The sequence below is a fragment of the Xiphophorus hellerii genome, chromosome 22 (assembly GCF_003331165.1).
Source record: "Xiphophorus hellerii strain 12219 chromosome 22, Xiphophorus_hellerii-4.1, whole genome shotgun sequence".
Classification (NCBI taxonomy): Eukaryota; Metazoa; Chordata; class Actinopteri; order Cyprinodontiformes; family Poeciliidae; genus Xiphophorus; species Xiphophorus hellerii.
In genome coordinates, this window is record NC_045693.1 from 6,701,786 (window position 1) to 6,725,694 (window position 23,909).

General features: G+C 37.7%; 1 protein-coding gene across 1 annotated transcript; it reads left to right on the forward strand.

The window, feature by feature from the left end:
• Positions 1-2,765: 2,765 nt before the first annotated feature.
• rel (v-rel avian reticuloendotheliosis viral oncogene homolog) lies at positions 2,766-22,953 on the forward strand. The gene is made up of 11 exons (XM_032553739.1): positions 2,766-2,889; positions 3,212-3,250; positions 5,099-5,238; positions 5,324-5,472; positions 6,194-6,285; positions 17,320-17,460; positions 18,001-18,105; positions 19,451-19,669; positions 19,747-19,812; positions 19,907-19,981; positions 20,928-22,953. Exons 1-11 carry the CDS (start codon positions 2,883-2,885, stop codon positions 21,809-21,811), a joined length of 1,917 nt encoding a protein of 638 aa, XP_032409630.1. The 5' UTR covers positions 2,766-2,882; the 3' UTR covers positions 21,812-22,953.
• Positions 22,954-23,909: the final 956 nt, after the last annotated feature.

Genomic DNA, 23,909 nt, shown 5'->3' on the forward strand with positions numbered 1-23,909 from the left:
TTATTTCGGTTTTATTCTGGTAATATTACAACTTTATTCTTGTAATATTACGACTTTATTTTCTTATTACTTTATTCTTTGACTTTATTTTCTTGATACAACTTCATTCTCATAATATTACAACTTTATTTTTGTAATTTTATTCTTTTATTTTGTCATTTTTCATTGCGTGGCCCTAATACTCCGTCGTGATGCTGTTTCTCTCCAACCTCCGACTGTAAAGACTCTTTCGGATCAAACCGAACCTCGTCTTGGCGATTTGTTTTTGTTTTGTTTTTGTAGTTTAAGAAAATCTTTATTTTTGTTTAGTTTTGGATGACTGGCTGGCTGTGTGCAAGAGTTTAACGATGGCTGTGTTGACGTGTAAGAATATTCCCTTTGTTTCGGGTGCTAACCCTCTGCGCCTCCTGTGGAGGTTCTTAGAAGGCATCTTGTGGGTCCACAGGTTGAGTGGGGTGTCAGTGGGAGTGGGTGGGGTGTCCTGAGCTGCGTCCACTCCCCCCCCCCCCACCCTGACCCGCCCTGTAGACGCCGAGTGGCTTTGTGTTTGATGTACGTGTCGAGTGATGCTACTACTGACGCTCTTTCTTCATTAATGCTTCTTTTTTTTTTTTTTCAGAATCAGTTTCCCAAATTAAAATGTACAGAGGTCCGTTTTTTTTCTTCTTTTTTTCCAAAAAGGCATCCTCTGTCATTATTGGGGGTTTTCTTATCACATTATTTATATATGCATATTTGTACCATGTGATCTTTTCGTTTTAATAGCATTCATAGCAGCTAGGTCTTTTTTTTTTTTTTGAATATCTGCACCACTCTGTTTCAGACGACTCATTTCTGCTGTTCAGAAACATTTAACACAAGTCATTTAGATGTTTGTTTCTAAAATGTATTGAAAGGGTATTTTTGTATGTGTTTACCACTTCCTTTAATTGAATCATACATCCATTAAACCCCTTAAAAAAACAAAACCGTCTGCCTTTATTCATTCATTTATTTTCTTTTGTCGTGTTACAGCTGTTAAATATTTACTTTATTAAAATATTTATCCTACAGGAAAGTTATATGTTGAACTATCTTCAAAGAGTCGCCGTGGGAACGAAGGATCTCCAGTAGCAGTCTGTTTCACAGCGATTCTGAAGAGGACTCTGACTGAAGACTGTTAACAGCTTTATGACGCTCATGACATGCTAACCGCTCAATAGCCGTTAAACAGATGATTCGCGGTCATATTGTGTGTATTTTTATTTGAGCTTTTCTGACCCTAATCAGCTGTTCCCAGTTATAAAAATCAATACCTTGTTGCCATGGTTACCCGTCATAATAATCTGACAGCAGAAAAATGAAAACAAAAATCCTTCCAGCTGCACTGCATCCAAAAACGTCTCAACCTAAAAAGTAAATGAAAATATAAGTAAATCAGAGCTATAGTCGTTTGAGGGGTTTATGTCATATTGAATTTTTGTCTAATTCAGTTTTAGATTTTAGAATGTGTTTACTAGTTTTATTAGCCACATCAGTTCAAAAGACGGATAGGTTTGTAAACACAAAAAATGAGAAAATCTGTCATTTCAAAATGTTTTATTTTGATAAACACAATAGAGTTTATCAGTCAGTTTTCCCAATTAGTTGATGTTTTTATTTATTTCGGTTAACGAAAATGTTTTCTCAATTTCACTTTTTATTTCATCTTAAATAACTATAGTCACCTTGATCAAAACATTCATTCTGGATCAATAGAAATGCATATCACTCATTTTATCTGAACTTTGTTTTTTCTACTTTTTGGTTTTTGTGATTGAGGTTTTTCTTTAGTCCAATTTAACTAGCAAGCATGGTGGTGGTGTCATCATGCTACGGGATTGTTTTACTGTTAGTGGATGACATGAAGTGGATGAAATAACTTTAAATACTTAACATGACCTCAAATCTATCAACAATGATTGCTTTAATTTTACAAGAGGCATTAAAATTGCTTTGATATTAAACATAAATTTAAAAAAAAACATCCTCAGAATATTTGCTGGTCAAATACTAAGTCAAGACAGATTTCAATAAAAGAAGAAAAAAACGTATCGGTAATCAATGACGTTACATTTTCATAATTTTTCTACTTCACTAACTAATTAGCTAACTGGTTGCTCTCGATTTTAATTTGGGATATAAACTTTAAAGGAAGGCTAAATACAAATATGTACATTATTTTTTCCACACTGCCCTCTTTACATAATTTATTTTTAAAACCATTTGCATAAAGGTACCTATTTAATCATAATAAATTAGAATATGCGTTCAATGAAGACCATTTGTCTTGAAAATGTACATTTAAACAGGTATTTAATAAACTCTTGAGGCTAGATTTCTGTATTTTTTATTGTTAGCATGATGCAATATTTTAATTTTAAATATGTTTTTAAAATCATATCCACCTGCATGTTGTTAAGCTATACTTAGTGCTATACTTATACTTGTTAAGCTTCACTTAGTGATACAGTTTCTGAAATAAATTTACTTTTTAATAATATTTTAACTTATTTAAAATTGTGAGTTTTATATACATATACGTACTCTTTTAATATGATAATCCGGACACATTTAGGATCGGGGGTGTTTCAAAGCCTTTCGTCATCGCCGCTCAGTGATGCGGAAATGCTAGCTAGCCAGCTAGTAGCATCCTGCACTATGGCGAGGCCCCGCCTCTCCAGAGCCTTTCGAGGCTTCTGATTGGTCCATTGGGGAAAAACTGTGACGGAGGGGGGGAATTCCCCCCTACTGGACCTCTTGGTGAAAAACATAAACTGGTTGATCTCACTCATTCAGTCCGCGTCTTTCCGACGGAACGCGACCCGGAGAACACGACTCAAAGCGGGGAACTAGTTCGCACCATGGACGGTGAGTAAGCGCCAGTGTTTATTCACTATAATGAGAAGAACTTGTAGAATGGGCTGTTAGGATGTAGAAACATAGCGAAGTAAGCGCAACTAATTTATAACAAAAACTGAAATACATACTAACTGGAGAAGTTGAATGTGTCTTACCTGAAGTAGTAAATACAAATAGTTACTTTCTTTGCAGTATTTCAGCTGCTGCTTTGCTGCAGTTTGTTTATTTTATTTAAGCTAACAAAATCTGCACTCTACTTCGGACCGAATCAAATTTTATTGCTGCTACTTTTTAAATATATGACCCTAAATCTCGCATTTTCCCTCCTCAGTTCTAATGCCCTCCATTCTAGAGGGTGATCCACATCTCAGTAAGTCTACTTTATTTAAATGTGTTGTTGTTTTTTATTCTTTTTATCTTTAAAAGCTGCTATTTTTCTCCCACCAACGAGTGTTAAAAAAGCAATCTATATTTATATGCTGTGTCATTTCACTTCCTCTTTTGTTTTACTGGTAGGGATTACTTTTTTCAGACTCTACTTGTTTTTTGTGATGGCCAGTGCTTTTCTTTCACTGCTTATCTTCACATTTCATGCATTTATGTTTGGTTTGGCGGGTTTAAGCTGCAGGATCAGCTGTGTACCTGTAGAACAAGCTGTTTTTTTTTCATGCAGTCGTTTTTGTTTGAAATGCTAAAAATGTTTCTTTATTTGTTGATGTGCTTGTTTGAAAAGCATCTGTTTCCGTTTGGTGGAAAGAGTCGCTCAGCTGTCATCTCAAACTGGATTTTTAGAGTCTTAGTATGGTTGTAACAGTGTAATATGTGAAGAACAAAAAATGCTTCTCAGATCAGTTTTGGTTCCTCTCTCACACGGGTGTCATGTGCAGTCAGTTTTGTTTCAAGCAGAGGAGTCCAAAAAAAAAAAAGCCTTTTCTTTTCGACACGGATGAGGTTTGACTTGTTAGTGAGCTCCGGTTTCTTGATTTGCAGCCGCAAAGAAGCCTGTCTGTTCAGTTTAGTTGTGCAAAAATGGTGGTGAGCGTATCTAAATCCGTTAAACATTGTCTCAATCCTCTCAAAGTATCTTCAAAGAGTCGTTGTGGATGGTGATGATGCTCCAGTAGCAGTCAGTCCTGCAGTGATTCCGAAGAGGCCTCTGACTGAAGATTGTTGCTGTTTGAAATGCTAGCAGCTCAGTATCTTTACAACAGAGACGATATTACACAGTACCATGTCCTGGAGGACGCCATCACTGCTAATCCACCTCACTTGCTTTTGCAGTTTCTTTTTAAGTCTCTGTCAGTTGCTATGGTTAGACAGAGAGATGTTGGAGTAGGAGATATGATCATTGTCCATCATGATTAATGGAAGAGATGGTTTAATCAGTTGTAGTTGGGGTTTTTGAGAAGAGTTTTATTTTCACAATATCAGTATTTGCAATCACCAAGAACTGCTTGGTGATTGCCAAAAAATCCATTATTTTAAGGAAAGATCTTTCCCTAAAATACAAACATAAATCTTGTATTCTCATATTTGTACCGTTGTCCATCTGTCTACCCGTCTAATAATCAGCTATAAAAGTTTGGAAAATTTGTATAAATTAGATCAATTCCAACCTACATCTTGAGAATGAGGTGCAGTCTTAGGATACATTCACACCAACTTTATTTAGTTCACTTTAAATCAAACTTTAGTCCATTTGTGTAAAAAGTTTAGTTTCTTTGGGGAATTGGACTCTGGGCCAAACAATCTAACTCTGGTCTGCCTACAAAGCAAGGTTTCAGTTCGGTTTAAGTGGATTCTGGTGCGGTTCAAAACCATATATGAACACCAAGCGAACCAGAGACTGCTCCAAAAGCAGGAAATGGACTGAAGCGCAGGGCATTCTGGGTAAATACAACCAGAACAAATGGTGAAGTGGGTCAAAATCCTACAACTGCTAAAATCTGACGCTGCTCCGTTTTGTTTACATTTCGTGAAGAGGGAAGTTGCACTCAGTGTCTTCGTATCGTTTCCTTCTGTAGTTATTGCTGCAGCGCCACCACAGGCGAGAAACGGGTTTTTCAAACTGCTCAGTGTGAAAGCGAACCGCACCAGAAAATGGAACAAGTGTTGCAATTTTTGTCCCCAATCAATCAAACTGAATGTAATGCAGAGCCAGTTCCTCCAACAGGAGAGAAAAAAGTCACTCAGATTTCTTCCTCTTGCCTCATTTCAGTGGCTGAGCCAACAGTCCAGATCTTTGAGCAACCCAAGCAGAGGGGGATGCGCTTCCGGTACAAGTGTGAGGGTCGCTCTGCCGGGAGCATCCCCGGCGAAAAGAGCTCCGACAACAACAGGACTTACCCCAGCCTGCAGGTCAGCCACAAAATCCACTGCTCTGCACCAGAGTTTCTCTAAAAATCCCTCGCAGATCCCAGGAAACTTTGATTTTTTTCTGCAGATCCTGAACTACTGCGGTAAGGGGAAGGTCCGCGTCTACCTGGTGACGAAGAACGAGCCATACCGTCCGCATCCGCACGACCTGGTGGGGAAGGACTGCAAAGACGGGTTCTATGAGGCCGAGTTCGGCCCCGACCGCAGAGTGATAGCGTGAGTCCACCTCTTGCTTCAGTCTCCCTCTTCATCAGCACTCAGTCGCAGAAACAATCGCTTTCTCTTTGGCGCCGTGTCAACACATCGCCACATTCCAGATTCGTTCCCTTTCAGCAGCATTTGGTTTGTTAATCAGTTTCAAAATGGCTCGGTGTGCAAACCGAAGACCTCCTAGCTGCATCAAAACAAACCCGTACAGCAGATTTACACGGCAAACTCGCATTTCGACACACACACAACTCATATTTATCAAACCCATGTCTGTGATGAAGATGGCAATATGGGAATTCCCCGAGTGACATCATCCTTATTTGCCGTGCTTCAGAGAGAGAAAACAAAGTTTGTGTGCGAGTACTGGAGCGTGTGTGAGAGTGTGAATGAGTCAGGATGTTTTAGTGCATGAAATTTGTATATCCCTCTCAGAGTTCATTTTATAAATAAATTCACAACTTCTGCCTGTCGTACCGTAATGACTCCAAATCCCTGATGAATATCTGAATGTGTGTGGAATATTTCTTGGAAGATGACACACCGAGTCAACCGGACGGGTGAGACGATTTGCGTCATCGCTTTGACTTTTAAACACGACCGTATTGTTGTGTTTTCTTTTTTTGTTTTTTGAAAATCTTGCATCACTCAGGTGTGGTCCAATCAGCCTTGTCTATTTTAAATTCAAGATGTTGCAGCAGCTGTTTCTTAATCGTTGTGTTTTTGACAGTTTCCAGAATCTGGGCATCCAGTGCGTGAGGAGAAGGGAAGTAAAGGACGCCATCCTTCAGAGGATCACCAGAGGGATCAACCCCTTCAACGGTGAGTCGTGTTGCTACGCTGAACCTCTCTCTGTTCGCTTTTCTCTGCAGAAACTGACACAACTACACAAATGGAGTAATGCACACATTTTACACAGTTAGTATTGATCAAAAATTGATTTATTTACAATAATTCCAACACATAATTGAGGGTTAAATACAACTCTGGGGAAAAAACATTAAGAGCCCCATTGAAAACCTCCTGGTTATTCCACCAAGTATTGATTTCTGAACACTTCCTGAGTTAAAACATTAGTAACAAATTCATAAATGAATATGAACTTGTTTGCTTTGCATTGTTTGAGGTGTGAAAGCTCTGCATCTTTTTCGTTATTTTGACCATTACTCATTTTCTGCAAATAAACAGTAAATTTTTGTTTAGAATTTCACAGACATGTTGTCAGTAGTTCATAGAATAAAAGAACAATGTTCATTTTACTCAAAAATAAACCTGTAAAAAGTAAAATCAGAGAAACTGATCATTTTGAAGTGGTTTCTGTTGTATATTAGCATTTTCCACTATCTAATTTTGTAATATTACTTAACAATGAAACAACAAACATGAAAACTAACACTAATTAAATAGACGTTTCTAATCCTAATAAATGCTCAGAATATTGAAAGTCTTTTATAAAGTGTTTATTAAAAATGTGAGTTTAAATCTTTGTGAGATCCGTAGATGTCTTTAAAAACAGTTTCTCTGTTTTAAATCGGTTCACCAGGAGAAGAAGAAAAGGAACACCTTACTGTTGTCCGGATCTCTAGAGATCTTTGGATGTTTTCGTAGATTCTCACTCACAAATTGGAAAGAAAAACGATACAAAGTTAAACTGTTGCGCCTCTGCTCCATCTGTGCGCTTTGAGAAAATACGAATCAAAGTTTTTTCTGTTTTGTTTCCTGTTTGTTATTATTTTGGGAACATGTCACCAGGCCTGATCACAAATCTTTGAGTCTTTTTTTGGTCAGGCTCCAATAGCAGCCAAAAAAAATTAGCTAGAGACTTGATAGAACTAATATAATGTGGGCCAAAGGTCAAATCTGAGGTGTTGCCTGTTTATCCAAACCATAATAGATCTTGTTATGTTGTGCTTAGAGATCCATTTTTGTCCTGAAAGCCTGAAAAAAAAAACCCTTCTGTCAGAACTCACTTCTGAGAATCAAACGTCTCGTAATCCTCTCCTGAAAATAGCTCTATGAAAATCTCATTTGCACTTCTTAGTTTTTCAAGAACTTACAGTAATCAGTTCGTCCTTTGCTCTCCACATGTCTCGCCATTGACGAAACCTGGTTTTGAAGTAAAAGGAGTCGATACGACACTAGTTATAATCTTCACTGACCTGTTTTCAGCAGTAAACTTTTGTCACAAAAGAATCTGAAAACAGGATTTGGTTGTTAGCTTGTCAGTGTGACCTTTTCTCAGGTGACCTGAAACAACTGCTAAGAGATTTTTCCGGTGTAATTGCAGGAATTGTAAAGCTACATTCTCCATTTGTAGTTGGAAATAATTTGGATTTTCAAGTTTAAAAATTAACTGGAGGCAATCTAAAGGCATAATTCCATTGCTATTGCTATTGCTAGAGTTGCTAACAGTAGTTAGCTTGGTCATTTCGCTAAAAAAAACAAAACTGTTTTTCTAACCATTAGCTCAACAGTTTAGTTTGAGATCGTTTTTCAGATGCGGTTCCAACTTCAGAGCTCCCTCTTCGCTCTTAGAGACCGAATTTATAAAGCGCTAACGGCCAAGCTAGCTTAATATTTGTTGTTCTCTGCGTGACGTTTGTGACGTGATGCATTCTGAAGTCTATCACATCTTAAGTGTTACAAGGGGGACTATTAAGTTTTCTTTGCACACTGCTTTGATTGTAAGCTATGATATAACCCATCTTTCATGGGTCAGAAACAAAAGGCTAACTGCTTTAGCTGTTAGCTATTTAACTTTTAGCAACAAATCAAACATTTAGAAAAATTTACTTTCAACAACACAAAATAGAGAAACTGTTTTACAAAGTACTAAAAGAGCTTGAATGATACAAACTATAAATGTTTAATTAGTCTTAACACTAAAATCAAGATTCATGCTAAGCTATGCTATCCAAAACCTTCTAATTTTCTTCATCTTTTTTACATTAGAAAAAGAAAATAAATATTATATCACTTCTACCTATTAAGTCCTATTTTTAAGCATTCAAAACATGACTTTAGCCAAAACTGTTAGTGGTTTATCTGCTGTTGTTGGACTGGTGGCTAATGTTGGCTAACAGATGTAGCCATGGTTGAAAAGGTTGTAAAAGTTTTACATGCTAGAACATAATAAAACCGATCTCTTTTTTTAAATTATCAGACTCAGAATATTTAAATGTAACCAAAATGCTTACAAAAACAAGGAAAAAATTAGAATATTTATGTAATAAAAAAAAGCTTTGTGTGGGAAGCTGCTTTTGCATTTCCAAATAATATGAGGGAAGTTAGCAGCCAGCTGCTGCTGAACAATTTAAGATTTGCAAACCTGAACTGACTGAAGTAATGTTAAAAACAAGAGTAGACCAAAAGGTTATTGTTGGTAAAAGTAGTTTTACAAGGTTTGGATCATTCTCCAATCTGCTTACATCAGTGCCACAAAGCTGTTTTACACTGCAAAAACACAAAATCCTGCCAAGCATTTTATGTAGTTTCTAGTGCAAATATCTTAGTATACATAAATAAGACAAAACCAACTCACAAGTAGCTTTTCAGAAAGAAATAGGAGTTTGTTTTAGTCAAGAAATCCTTGAGTTGATATTAATAAAAAATACTAGATCCACTTGCAGATTTTTTTCACCTATAATAAGACATTTTTCCATGTAATAAGTGAACAAAAATAGTATTTTTTCATCAATATTGAGGGCTTATTGACTTAAAGCAAACTCCTATAAATTGTTGAAAAGTTACTTGTAAGTTTTGTCTTATTTCAAGTGTACTAAGATATTTGCACTAGAAACAAGACAAAAAACAGTGTTTTTGCAGTGGTTTAGTGGTTTAAGCTAGTTTAAAGTAATGTTTCCTCCCCGTTGTAGAATCCACAGCCTTTTATCTACTAAATTAAAAGTGAATCTTTGAGCTCTTCTGGTTGTTGCTTCTGGTTTTCCTGCTTTTGCTACCGAGTAAGGTGTTCAAAACAATTCACAAGAAATGTTTTCAAACTTTGGTTGACCCAGTTCTCAGGCAACTGAGCAGATTTTCCTGCCATCGAGTCGAAAATCCGCCGCCTTGCCGCCGCCGTGCTATCTACACTGTAGCCATTTCCTTTATGTGCTTCTTTCATTCTGCGGTCCTCCCGAGCAGACACGCAGCAGTTCTCGTGTACAAACAGGCGTTGAGCTACTTCCCCATTCTTGGTCACAGTTGCTCAATTCAGATCAGTGCAGGAGGCCACGTGAGAGCTGGGAATGCAGGATTCATTAAAAGAGGGAGGGCTGAAGCGAGGGGCTTCCCCAGCTCTCAGAGATGATGATAAATGTCGGGTAGGGAGCTTTACAGGTCTGTAAAACACGACTGGTAAATAGGAGGTTTGTGTTCAGCTTTAATTTAGACATATACGCTTTAAAGCTTTTGGTTTTTGTCGTCAGAGTTGGGTAGTAACGCGTTACATTTACTCAATTGCATTTACTTCTTTAGCTTGTTTTGAAAAAATGCATTTTTACTTTACTGTACTTTTTACTTTTACTTGAGTAATTTTGTTATGAAGTATTTTTACTCTTACTTGAGTAAAAATTCAGGATTTTTCGACCCTCTGAATGAAAAACAAACATATTTTAACCAAAAATTCACCAATTAAAGACACACACCTGCAGTTTTTGTTAAAGTTTTATAAGTTTTTTATTAAAAGAAACTGATTTGGAAAATTTTTTTTTTTGCCTCATTTTATTTCTTGTCACTTTTATAAATTATTGTCATTTTGGTCCTTAAAATACAAAAATTTCCACTTAACATTATATTTTGATCCGTCTGATTTTGTAATTTTTTAAATATTAAATGATTAATAATTTGATCATACTTGAGTAGACATTTTACAACATACTCTTTACGTTTCTTTGAGTAAAAACATGTTGAAGTATCACTACTCTTACTTGAGTACAAATTTTGGGACCTCTTCCCAGCTCTATATGTGTAATACTTCTATATCTAGTTTCAACTAAAGTACACATTTAATACGTGCTTTTGTTTTGCTCTCTGGCTCTGATTCATTGTGTCTACATCTGTAATAATCCTCATACCTAGTCTGACGACTTTCACAGCTCCTGAACGTATGAAACCGTGACACATGTTGCTCCTGTAATATAAATAAAACCTTCACTCCTATTAGCATTTAGCCTGTAGCTGCCTGTAACTTCCTCTAGCAGGTTATTATTTCCATGATCTAATAATCCAACTGTTTACTCGTGGAAACCGCTGTAGTTTATCTTTTTTCATACAATGCAACAGTAGCATTGGTAGAAAATCAGCCCTCAGCATAATTCTTCCCCCACTATGGTTAGATTTGAAAACCTTGCATTGACTCCTCCAAGCAATTCTTGCCATTGTGGCTAAAAGATCAGAATAATATGCATTAAAGTTTGTAAAATAGGGTTTAATTATTTTGTTATGTTGTAAATTTACCAAAATAAAGCTAATCTGAACTTGAATCTGAATCTAAAATGCTGCTGTTGTCAGGAAATGGCTCCAAAAGAATTTCACAACTTATGCAAATACCTTCTTAGATCTTTGAGCACCACTGTTTTAAATTATTTACGTGAATTAATGTTTATTTTGGAGCCAATACTTCAAAACCGCCCCATAGCATAATCCTGCCTCCACCATGCTCAACAGTAGTTACAGTGTTGTTGGGATCAACAATTTATAATTTCTTGATTTTTAAAAGCTCATTGTAACTCTACGTTGTATAAAATCTTTCCTGGTGTTGATTGGGTCTTGATTTTCTTCAAAACTTGAAGCTTGTACTCGACACATGCGTAGCTGCAGCAGAGCGTAACGGGCAGCTGGAAGTCAGAGACCTGCTACTTAAATCAGTTCACTTCTGCTTTGAAACTCAGCTGCTTCCTGTGTCGAGGGAAGATATGACGGTACCCCTCCCCTATGCCCAACACTTTTGTTTTACCATCTTTACGCTCTTACACAAACCTGCTGACCTCTTCAGCCGCTGATTATCCATGGGGTTTTGCTTTATTACTCTTCTGTACGTTAAATCTAAACTTTCATAGCTTTCGCATAGGAAAATTTATTCATTTAGTTCTTATTTTCATCCGTAAATCGTCTTTTGTGATGGGTTCTCCTGCAGTGTGACGGGTGTTCATATTTCAAAACACTCAAAAGAACGCCATTCTCAAAGATGGCGTTCTTTTTCCACCATCTTTGTTTATATATCTGGCTCCACTTTAGAGTGGTGCCCTCTGCTGGATGGAGGCCAAACTGCAATACTTAAAAATAAAGTCTAACCAAACATTATCAGTCAATCAATTGGGAACCAATTTTAATTTAATAAATGATTAATCACTAATTAATTGTTTGAATTCCTAGTTGTATTTTATAAACTTGGATCTCCACCTGCTCAGGAGATGACACATGACTTACAATGACACCTGTGTTGCTGTGACGCAGGAACTTGTTTCTGTATTGCTTTTTGAGCGTGTCTTCAGTTCATTGTGGTTGTGTGGCGACACACCTGCCAATACTCACTCCTGTAGCACAAGACAGGAATGAGCCTTGAAGGAAAGTTCTTAGTTATTGAAACTAATGCATGTGGTTACAACCACGAAATGTTCAAATTATTGAAAAAGCAAACATCAAATAGGGTCGAGGAAGGGTGGTCTGCTGCTGTAGTCTGATGTTTTACCAAAGATGTTTATAGGTTTACGTACGCTAATCATGTTTTTCATATACATTTTTGAGATTTTAGTGATTTTATTTGAGTTATTTGTTTTAGGGTGGAATAGTAGTACAACATACAACTGTTGGGATTTTTAAGGAACAAGACCCGAGTGCAAAAGTTATTGTAAACGAGGTCAGAATTACCCTAATAACACTGCCAACTGTCAAGCATGGTGAGGGCAGCATCATGATGCGGGGCTGTTTCTTGCTCTTAATTTTTGGATTAATCAGATAATCCAAAAATAATCACTAGATCAACCCTACTCTGTACTGATGTTAAGTCAAGCAGAAAGGTCTGAGCTTTTCACATGTTGATCTTAAAAGTATTCTAATAGCTGCAAATTCATCCTTTGCTACAAATAATCAAACATTTACTAAAGGAATTCTATGTTATTGAATTTCAGGCAATAAAATGTTATTGTGTAAAGAGGAATGGAAATATTGGTTTGTTTAATGTATTTTTATGCAATAACTGAAAGGCAAATCATCAAAATTCACCAGTTTATTTATTCAATTAGTCGAATTAGATGAATAATCAATAGAATAAACGATTACTAAAATAATAATTAGCTGCAACCCTGTGTGAAATAATGAACATAGGGTTCTAAATTTTTTAACATCCTGATTGTTTGAAATCTGTCTGTGCCAGGAATCTAACCTACTGAAATGAAATATGCAATCAGAATTAGTCCATGGTGCATTTTGCTAAGGGAACCATGAAACAGACCCACAGCACGATCCTGCCACCATTATTCTTGACAGTTAATGCCATGTTCTTAAGGTAACTTTGACTCCGTATGGTAACAGAACAGTTAATCTAACTCCCACAGACGCTGTTTTTGCATATTAAGGCAATAACAACAGAAAACAAAATTATATACAGGTTGTTTGACAAACCTAGAAACTGCTTTGTGCCTGACGCTCGTAAAACCGCTAGAAATGTGCGCAGCATCGACTCTGCAGCTATGAGTACAAGGTGCGTTATCGTGGCTGAAAAATGTTCCACGGTGGCATTTGGGTAACGACGAGGAGGCCGAACAGAAACCACGCTAAGGGAATCTCTGTGTTTTGCTGTCAGATATGGTAGAGGAAGCTACCCTACTTTGACTTAATGACGTCTGCCTGACATGTTTCTGAATTCATCTATCCTGTGCAGACATCAGGAGGATGGTGCAACATTGCAACACTGCCTGGAGTTATCATGTGAAACTAAGACATGGATGCTGGTGGACAGTGTTTCCCCTTTTTTATTTCTCTCAATTATTAATCATCCCCACAATACTTTCCTCTATATATTTGTACTGTGGCTATGTTCACACAGCAGGCAAATGCAACCCAGATTTTTCACTGCAAATTGCAATATTTACACCAATAAAAATCCGACCTGTGCCACTCCCATATGTGGTACTCATTTGGATACATATCTGGTAGTTTTCAAAGCCTCTATAGTCTAAACAATGCTGCATTTTATCCGCCTTTTACGTCGTTGATGTGACGTCTTCTGCGCCAGAAAAGGCCGGATTCGGTAAATTGGGACATAAATAATGGCTGAAAGTTATGATTATGAATTTATGAAAGAGATCTGAAGCGCATCACGTCACCACCCCTCCGAATAGTTCCGATTGTGGATCCAAATTTACTTCTCTACAAAAATGTCTGTCAATTCTCCACCGTTGTAATTAGTTATGCTTTCTTTTTATTACTTCCCTTCGTCTTGCTGTGATTTAGTGTCCATTCTGTCAGCTCCGTTGCTGATTAAACTTTAAAAATCGATCCATAAGCGGCTCCGTCCGTTGTCACTTCCGTAAACAGTGCGCTGCCGCGTTACGTCAACGTTCTTCTCCTGCGCATGTTGCCTACGTAAACCGTTCGTTGACGCACTATCCTCATTACGGTCGGGTTTTATTAGTTGTATGAAACGACCTCGCAAAAATAAAATAAAAATAAATAATTTTAGCAACAAAAAAAGGGGGGAGAAATTGAGCATTATAAGACCTGTTGTGTGAACATTTGGTGATACAGCTATTGCACATATCCTAGTAACGGTTACTTCAGCGCCAGAGACACAGAAACACAATGTTGCAAATCCTAAAAGGTGGAGAAATTATGAGTCACGCAGTGGAGACTCTTTGTGGTGAGACCTGGCACCTGCCTACACTTCTTTTTCGCTCTCACACTCGTCTCCCACAGTCACGCTAACCACTTGTGCCCCACAGCAAACTATCACCCGCCCCTATCCGCGTTGCCCCCCGATCCTCCCCCGGCAACATCATCTCCGTACAACCTGGCTGCAAATTTAATGCAACCCAGGACGCCGGCTAATCGCGACCCCGCTTTCTTTTCCACCACACACACTCACACACACGCCAACACTCCCCACTGCAGCCACCTACGACACACTTTCGTGCACCTGTCCAGCGGCTTCCTCGATCAGCGCACTACACCAACACTTTTGCGAGTAGCGATCAGCCCAGCTTGTTCCGTCTGTAGTTCCATCTCCGTTTAATTTCTCCCTCCTTCAGTTTCTCCACTGTGTGTTTGTGTTTGTCTGCCACCTACAAGCACACGAACCTGATGACCCGACATAAATCTGAGTAAGAGCAGAGCTGCTGCTGCACACCGCGGTGCACCTATAAGTTAAAGTTATAGGCATCCAGAAAATAAACGTGTGCAAATATGCATGTGCAGCTTTGCATTTGGAAAACCTTCCCTATCAGTAAAACTGATCGCTATTCTTTTACATATTTAGCAGATAAATTCCTGTTTTTGACTACTGGAAGAAAACAGTTGCTTTTGAGGAGCATAATAATCTGAATCCAAAAGGGAATATATTAAAGCTTGTAGTCAAGTTTTTTTTAATCGTCAAACTAAAACAGATGCGTTTGCTCTAAAAGAACACCTGTAAGATTTTTTCAAAATGTCCAATTTATCTGGGATTACAACCCAAACTGCTTTATTTGCTCAAATGCCACCTATATCCAACTTTTTCACAACAGTTTTCTAAGCGTACTATCATGTTTTAAACACAAAATGGTTCCAAGTATTTTTGGTCCAGTTTCTAGTGCAAATATCTAAGTACATTTGAAATAAGACAAAACTAATTTACAAGTAAAGTTTCAGCATAATCTAGGAGCTTGTTTCAAGTCAATAATTTCTTAATGTTGACTAAAGAGTGCTAGTAACAAGTGAAATAATCTCCCAGTGGAATAAGACATTTTAACTTACAACATGGGAATACTGGACGTTTGCTCAAACCGGGTCAAATACAGCAGCAAATCTGCGACAAAATCCCTAAAAAAATAAAAGAATCATTGAGTTACAACTCAAATATTTTACATCTATTTTAAGTAGTTGCTGCCAAACAGGGTTCAGTGAGCTTTTGGGTTTTGGGTTGGTCTGAAGGTTTGGGATAGCCTGAGAGTCTGTTAACCAAACAGCTTTAATCAAAAGGTTAAATCTTCACGTCAACCTCAAAAAGTATTGATGTTCGATTGTAACCGAGGACGCCTGATTGCCAGGAGAGACATTTTCTCAGTTCTCTGTAAACAGATCAACGTTGAGGTGAGCAAAACACAACAGGCCTGAGAAAGACGGAGCTCAGCTTTTGTGCTAAAAATGTCCAGAGTGTCAGTGAAGTGTTTAACTGTTAGGTAGCCGCAGGAATCTTCAAAAACCTTGCAGCCAAAATGCACAAAAAAGGCGCTATGAAAGTCTTAGAAGACGTGTCCCACCACTTTCACACACGTCAACAGCCACCGTGGTCACTCGTGCAGGGAGCCTCATCTTTTGCTCACCGTCTCACGCAGACTCTTCTTTTCCACTCTGAGGTGACGTCGCGCGGCGTCACCGTGGTGACAGGTTGTAGGCGGGGATGGCCTCGCTGTGAGCGCAGGAGATAGAAATTGAGAGGTGGAGGAAGAGAAAGTAGGCAGATGTGAAAGCCTGATGTCGGTGTCGCTGCGTGGGCGTCTCTCAGTGAGAGCTCTCCCTTCAAGGTGTGTGTGTGTGTTGACGGTGAAGGCGGGATGTGTGACGCTCGCATGTAGATGTGTGTGTCTGAGTGCAGACGATGTACGGCGAGCAGACTCCGATGTATGGCCTCAGCGTGAGATTACCGCTGTATTACCGCTCTGACATCGTGCAGGATTATTATTATTATTATTATTATTATTATTATTATTATTATTATTATTATTATTGTTATCATTATTATTATTATTATTATTACAAGTGATAGTCTTAGTTATAAAGATAATTAGTCCTTAGAATAATCAGTTTTCCTTGAACTTTAATGTTTCTTTCTCAGAACCTTTTTGAATTTTCAAGTTATTTTCCTGTATTTTAGTCATAATCTACAGATTATATTCCCAGAACATATTCTACAGGTTACTAATCTGATTAATCACAATTAATCGACTATTTAAATAACCGTCAACTAATTTAGTAATGAATTAATCATTAACTGTAGCTTGCACATTCAGAAAAGAGCAGTAATTAAGCCAGAACTGTACAAACAATATATACATTTTGCATTTAAGATAAAAAATAAACATTGTCTTTAAATATGTTCTACTCAAAACCACTTACCTGTTTCAAATTCTGTAATAAAAAATTTCTATTAAACAACATCAACTATCCAGTTATTAATTGCGTAATGTAAAAAATAGTTTAGATTTAGATAAATCAAGCAGAAAAGGCTGAACTTTTCACATGTTGATGTTAGAAGCAGATGCATTTTTTGCTGAAAATGATCACAAAAGAAATGCTATGCTATTGCATTTTAGGCAATAAAAGGAATTTCGTTATTTGTTTATTTGCATATTTTAATGTTCTTCTAATATTTAAAAAAATTGCAGAATGTACCAATTTTTAAAGATTAATCATCAAAACATACTTAATAAAATAACAAATTTCTAAAATCATTGTTTGCTGCTACTTTACCAGAAACTCAAGTTTTACTTTCCAAAACCTACAGATCCATTTTCAGGAAGTTACTTGCTGCTTTCCCGTCCAAACCCAGAACTTAAAATTTACTTTCATTGAAACTTAAAGGTTCAAATGCAGAGAATGTTTGGTGCAGATGATTAAAGACTGTCGGTTATATGTTTGTGTTTGTCTGTGTCGCCTCAGTGCCCAAAGAGCAGCTGATGCAGACGGAGGAGTACGACCTGAACGTCGTCCGCCTGTGCATCCAAGTTTTCCTGCAGGACGAAACCGGCCACTACACCCGAAGACTCAACCCCATCGTCACCAACCCAATCTATGACAACCGTGAGTGCGCTGAGCTCAAACTCCATCAAACACACCAAAAACCATGCTAGCTGGTTAGAAGCTATCAAAAACAGCGCTGAGTGGCCATGAAGTTGGTTTTAGGGAAATGCAAAATGGTGTACATGTCAGGTTTAACATTAAAGCAATATATTATGTAAATTCATACACTTCACCCAATGTCTAAATTTACAACGCACAAACACTGAGACTGGGAAGAAGCTGCACATAAAGTGTGACAAAACCTCTGTGCATGTGTCCAGTCTATTTTTTCTCAACATGGTTTCACATACAGAAAGAGGAAGTTCTTTATACACACCAGCTCTCAAACAACACCGTTACCATGGAGCACTTCCTCTTCCCCAAGCACACATGTGACTTTACTTGCTTAGATCTCAGCTGTCAACCATCAGCGCTTTTACCTCAAAGCCGAGGTGCAAATTTCAGCAGCTTCAATAAAGTCGACAAGGAAAATCAACTAATAAATAGTTGCTAGAGCGTTGTGTATGGACATGGTATATTTTCTTGTTTCTGTGTGATTAGGGGCCCCAAACACAGCTGAGCTGCGGATTTGTCGGGTCAACAGGAACAGTGGAAGTGTTAAAGGAGGTGACGAGATCTTCCTCCTGTGTGACAAAGTACAAAAAGGTACAAACCGCCACAGTCTTAAACAGTTTATCTTAACCATTGGTTGCATTTCTAATGTTTCTGCTCTGTTTGCATCTTTTTCTCCACGTCCAACTTTCAAATCCACTGATTCATTTTGCTCTTCATTACCATTTGTGCCCATCTCTTTGCATTTGATTCTGGTTTTCAGTAGCAATACATAACAGCCTGAACTTCCTGGACCGATAGGTTGCTTTCTAGAAACTCGCAGGTTATATTATATTACACATGTTACACTATGGGAACTTAATAGTTATTTTCCTGAACTTACATGTTACTTTCTGGTAACTTAATAGTTATTTTCAGGAACTCATTGTCAGGGAGCTTACTAGTTCTTTAACTGAACTTATACATTACTTTCTGGAAACTTACTAGTTCTTTTCCTGAACTTATGATACTTTATGGGAACCTACTAGCTGTTTTCACAAACTTATGTTACTTTTAGAGAACTTAGTAGTTCTTTCCTCGAGCTTACATATTACTAGTTCTTTCCTTGAACTTATATATTACTTTCTGGAAACTTACTAGTTATTTAACTAAACTTACATGTTACTTTCTGGGAACATGCCAGTTTTTTTCAGTAGCTTACATGTTCTGTTGAACTTACATGTTTCTGAGAACTTACTAGTTCTTTAATTGAACTTACATGTTTCTGGTTCTAATTTGCATATTACTTTCTGGAAACTTGAGAACTCAACAGTTATTTTCTGGAAATTTAAAATTAATTGATCTTATATGTTCTTAAAAACTTACTAGTTCTTTCCCTGAACTGACTTTTCAGAACTTAGCTTGAACCTTACAAGTTATAATAACTTGTTACTTTTTCAAATGTGCCTTCAGTTTGCATGTTCTTCCTTCCAGAACTTCCTTCCAGTAAGTTCTGGAATTATTTAGATATTTAAATATTTAGATATATTTAACTTACCTAAATATACAGGCTACTTTCTCGTAACTCACAGAACGTACCATGAATCTAATGGTTATGTTTACAGAACTAGCGTGTTGCTTTCAATAAAGTATCTGAATGAATGCAAAATTAGAGGCTACATTAAAATGCACAGGTTGTGTTTCAGAAACTTAATTGTTACTTTCCTGAACTTACCCAGAACCTTTCTGGATCTTACTCAGAATTCTCAGATTGGCTTCAGGGAGCTTACTTACTAACTAGCTTCAAAAACGTACCTAGAAATTGGATGTTGCTTTTGCAGAATTTCCTCATTACTTTAGGGAAAGTTTCAGAAAGTAACTCTTAGGTTTTGTGAAAGGTCAGACTGGATTATGTATTGCTACTATCATCCCGTCATCCCATCAACTCTTTTCCCAACAGATGACATCGAGGTGAGATTTTTCTCCTCCAACGGATGGGAGGCCAGAGGTTCTTTTTCCCAAGCCGACGTTCATCGTCAAGTGGCGATCGTGTTCAAGACGCCGCCGTACTTCCACACCAACATAACCGAGTCGGTCACCGTGCACATGCAGCTGCGCCGGCCCTCCGACCAGGAAGTCAGCGAACCGATGGATTTCAGATATCTGCCCGAAAACAAAGGTGATAAGAAACTCTCGTCACGTTGTTTCTGTTAAACAAGACTCCATTATTCATGAAAACTTCTGTTTCCTCTTTAGACCCCTACGGCTACAATGAGAAAAAACGCAAAATAGAGGATTTGTTTAAGAGATCGGGACTCACAGGTATGAACTGTGATTCTGTGTATTCTGCTGCAGTGATTTCACTCCAGTTAAATTCATTAATAATCATGTTTCTCACTTTCTCTGCCATCTTTAGGTAGTTCCTTGGCTGGTTTTCAAATGCCCAGGCCAAAGGCTGTTCCTCACAGCCAAATGGCTCACACGAGGAAAGGTGACTAGTTTTATATTCAGTGTTCATACAGAGGCTTGAATTTCATTTAGGTGGTTTCTAGGTTTGGAAAGTGTTTCATTTCTGTATAGAGTACCAGAAAGTGACTGATTCAAACTGCACTGTTTTTGCAGTAAACTACAATCTAACATTTCATTAAAAGCTTAAATTTGGAAAACATCACAGTTGAAACCAGATTTTTTCATACACATAATAAAAAGAGATAAATTTTTTTCTCATTATACAGAAATTATTAGAAATCTTAGCCAGAATTTTTTAAATTTATTTATTTGTGTTTAAGTGTTTAATTTGAGGAGGAACTTTAACATGATTTGCTTGGATTGTTTCATTGTAATGGATATTTATTATTCTTAATGACTCAATCACTTATTGATTGTCTTATTTTTTACGTTGAACTACATCGGAGTATTTGGGCCACATTAAGTAAACAAAAAAATAAAATTAAAAGAATAAAGTCATAGTATTAGTAAATAGTATTTTATTCATAAGCAGTAAATAGTATTACTATTTATTACTAATTCATAATATTAGGACTTTATTCTGTTACATATTTATTCTCGTTATTTTATTTTACTCTTAGTGTGACCTTAGTTCTCCGTCATATTAAACAAAGTTACTAAAATTGCAAGATTCTTTTGTTAAATTAGCGTTTTGTTCTCAGACCAGAGAGGAATTTCAAAGCATGAAATTTTTCTTTATTTAGTTTACCTCGTCCCTGCTGTTGAGTGTACAATACTACCACAAAAAAATATTAAACTTAAATTATATCATATAACAGTGAATTAAAACTCTTTTTTAGTTTATTTGTATTGTTTTCACTCCAAAGTTACCTTGAAAATGCTTGAAAAATGTTACTGTGGTAAAAGTCTCTTATTTAGGCGAATAAAAGATGAACATCCACTAAAATCTGTTTTTTCTTTTTGCCCAGACCACAGTGGCATGTACCTGAGGCAGACTGCGGCGTCCATGGCCCAGCAGACTCCAGTATTTAACCCGTCCTACCAACCGCCAGCCCAGGCCACCGGCGCCATGATGACATCACAGGCTCATAACGTACAGCTCAGTAATCAGTGGGTCAATCCGGCCTCCCCCATGATGGAAACGGTCACTATTAACCCGTCGGTATCCATTGGCAACCACCCAAACAGCAGCAGGCCGCACCATCCGAGTCGTGGAACTGGTTACCAGCACAAACTGGACACGGGCAGCTGTGAGAACAATGCCCTCCCTCAGCTCTCCATGAGGGATCTGCAGTGTTTGGACACGGTCGTTCCGGGGAATATGATGAACCCGTCCGAATCCCAGCTGCTGTTCCAGCAGCAGCATCAAAGAGACGATCTGAACTCTGATTCCCAGAACCAAATGGCCAACCAGAGTCAAGGTCTCCAGAACATATGGCAAGGCTTCGGTACCGTCCCACACGCCCACAACAACACCAGCAACTATAACGGATCGGTACCGGCAGACGGGTCCCAAGGCCTGGGCTCTTTCCCCTTCCTAGAGGGAATGGCGAGTGAGGATTTCCTGAAGGGTCTTGTTGGAGGGCCCGTCTTCCAGTGTAAACAGGAGCCTCAGGTTTCTGTCGGACAAGATGGCGGCAGCCCTCTGATGCAATCCCAAAGAGAGAGCCAGGAAAATACGTACACCAACCTGCTGCCTCGCCCCTTGAGCAACTGCGCCAACGTGGATCCGAGGCGGCACGACGTCGGCGGCGTCACCCAGCCGCTCGCGAATCTCCCTTTTGGGATGGTGCCGGAGGTCCGCTACGCAAATCTGGCCGACTGGGCCAAATCTTCTCCGCAGGGTAAATAAGTAAAGAGAAACGGTTGGTTTTTATCAGGAGAATCTGTTTAGCTTTGCAAAGCCAGTTTGCACTGGCCCCATGAGGCTCGCCTGGCGTCGGTCTGGGTTGGTACTCAACCGGCTTCGGCAGTCAGTTGGATCCAGAACCAGATATTGTTTGAAAACGGTACAATTTATCGTTTTAGAAGAGCTTTCCCACCAAAAAAAGGTATTCTTTCCTAAGTGAATCAAGTAAGACATCTTGATTCCTGATTTAACTTTTGATAATTTGTGACGCTGGAGGAGATGCAGAAAGTGTCCATGTAGCTTGCCGTAGGTGACTGGAACTGAAACTGGTCAGTTTAAGTTGGCTAACGTGGATTTAGCTGGTTTCTGTAGGGACAAACCAGTCTTTAGACTGGTACTGGTGAGTTGATTTAACAGCTGGATAACGTCTTCCAGGACAAAGTTAAAATATTTGAAGAAGTGAATGTACTGTGTTTCTTTTTGTTCATTATGCAAAGTTGAATTCACTGTCAGCATATCGAGTACTGAATGTTATAAGATTTAGTCTGTTAAAAACACACAAATATGTATATATAAACAGTATAATTTCACTTTTAATTTCTTTGGATGTTACTGAAAGTACTTCACTGCTTCTTGTTTAGATTTTTTGTTGCAGAGCATTGCTGTTAGGTGCACTCTGTGCATGCATGTTAGCCATAGTTGAGAGTAAAAGCAGTAATCGTGCTTAAACACTCAAGAACTGGCAAGGTACTGAAATTTCCATTGAGGAAGTTGAGGAAGGCACATTGAGTGGTGTCTCTCCTTTGTAATGACTATGTCATGTCAGTGATTGCTTGTGTTATCCAGAGTTCTCAGAGCATTTCTAACATATGTTTTGTACTTTCACATCCCTTTTATATGATTTATTGTTTTGTTTATTTAGCTGAATGTTTGGGGATGTTTCCTTAATTGGATATGGTTATGGACCAACACTGGCACTGGTCAATGTTTATATTTTCTTACTTGTTGCCTTACAGGGTTTTTGGGGCTTAAATAGACGTGTCTGTTTTGATTAATATTGTACAAGGTTTGATAATTAACTGATTTGTATTTTTTCTTTTTTTTTTTGGTAAAATTTTTATTTCCTAATAAATAATAAATTGGTCTTTTCTATGTCGTTTTTTAAATTATTTTTACACTATCATAGTCTTGATAGAAAGAAAGTAAAAATTTTCTTTTTGATTTTTATTGAATTTATTAAAACAAAGATACAAAAACAAAACGTTTTAAGAGGGGAAATGTGAGACTATATCTATCTCTCTCAGTGAACATGGTCACTGATCAAATTCATTACTATAAGAAAAGAGCTAAACAAGTATATGTTTTTCTATGTAAAGAATAAAACTTAACAGGACCTTAAATTTGAACAATCTAATTTTGACCGATGAGACCAACGTACAGACGTTTGGTGACAATATTAGCATAAAGTTTGGAGTAAATACAATATACAGTATATACAGTATATATACATATATTCCCTCATGCTAACTGTCAAGTACCATCAACCATTCTTTATTCATGTTAATGGATCATTGCTGATATCTGCTTGGTGTTCTGATAGCAAATACTTCCACAGTGATGACAATTTTTCACATTTCAGCATTTGCAGATCTATCTATTTGTGGAACTTGAATCCAGATTATGGGCAGAAAATTTGTGTTTTTGTGGATTTTTGGTAGAGCATATTTTAAATATGAGAGCTGGAATACCTAGCCACAATGCTACTTGGCTGGCATTTGTAAACCAGCCAATCGAAGAGCTGCATTTATTTCCCTTGGTGCTAATGGTCTGAACCCCAAAGTGTTTCCCCTATGCTTATTAATGAATATCAAGGTATATTTGGTATTTGAACTATTTTAATAGGCAGTTACAAACGGTTCTAGAGAGGAATCTTGAGTAGTTTAGTTACAGTATTTGTGGATGTTTGTGGTCCTGCTAATACCGTGAATATAGAGTAAAGATTATACTGAATCCATGTAAACAGAAGAAATCGACAGCAGAAACGCCACCAGATATTTGCAAGAAGATTATAGATGTGTATGAGAAACATCTGAATGGTTCT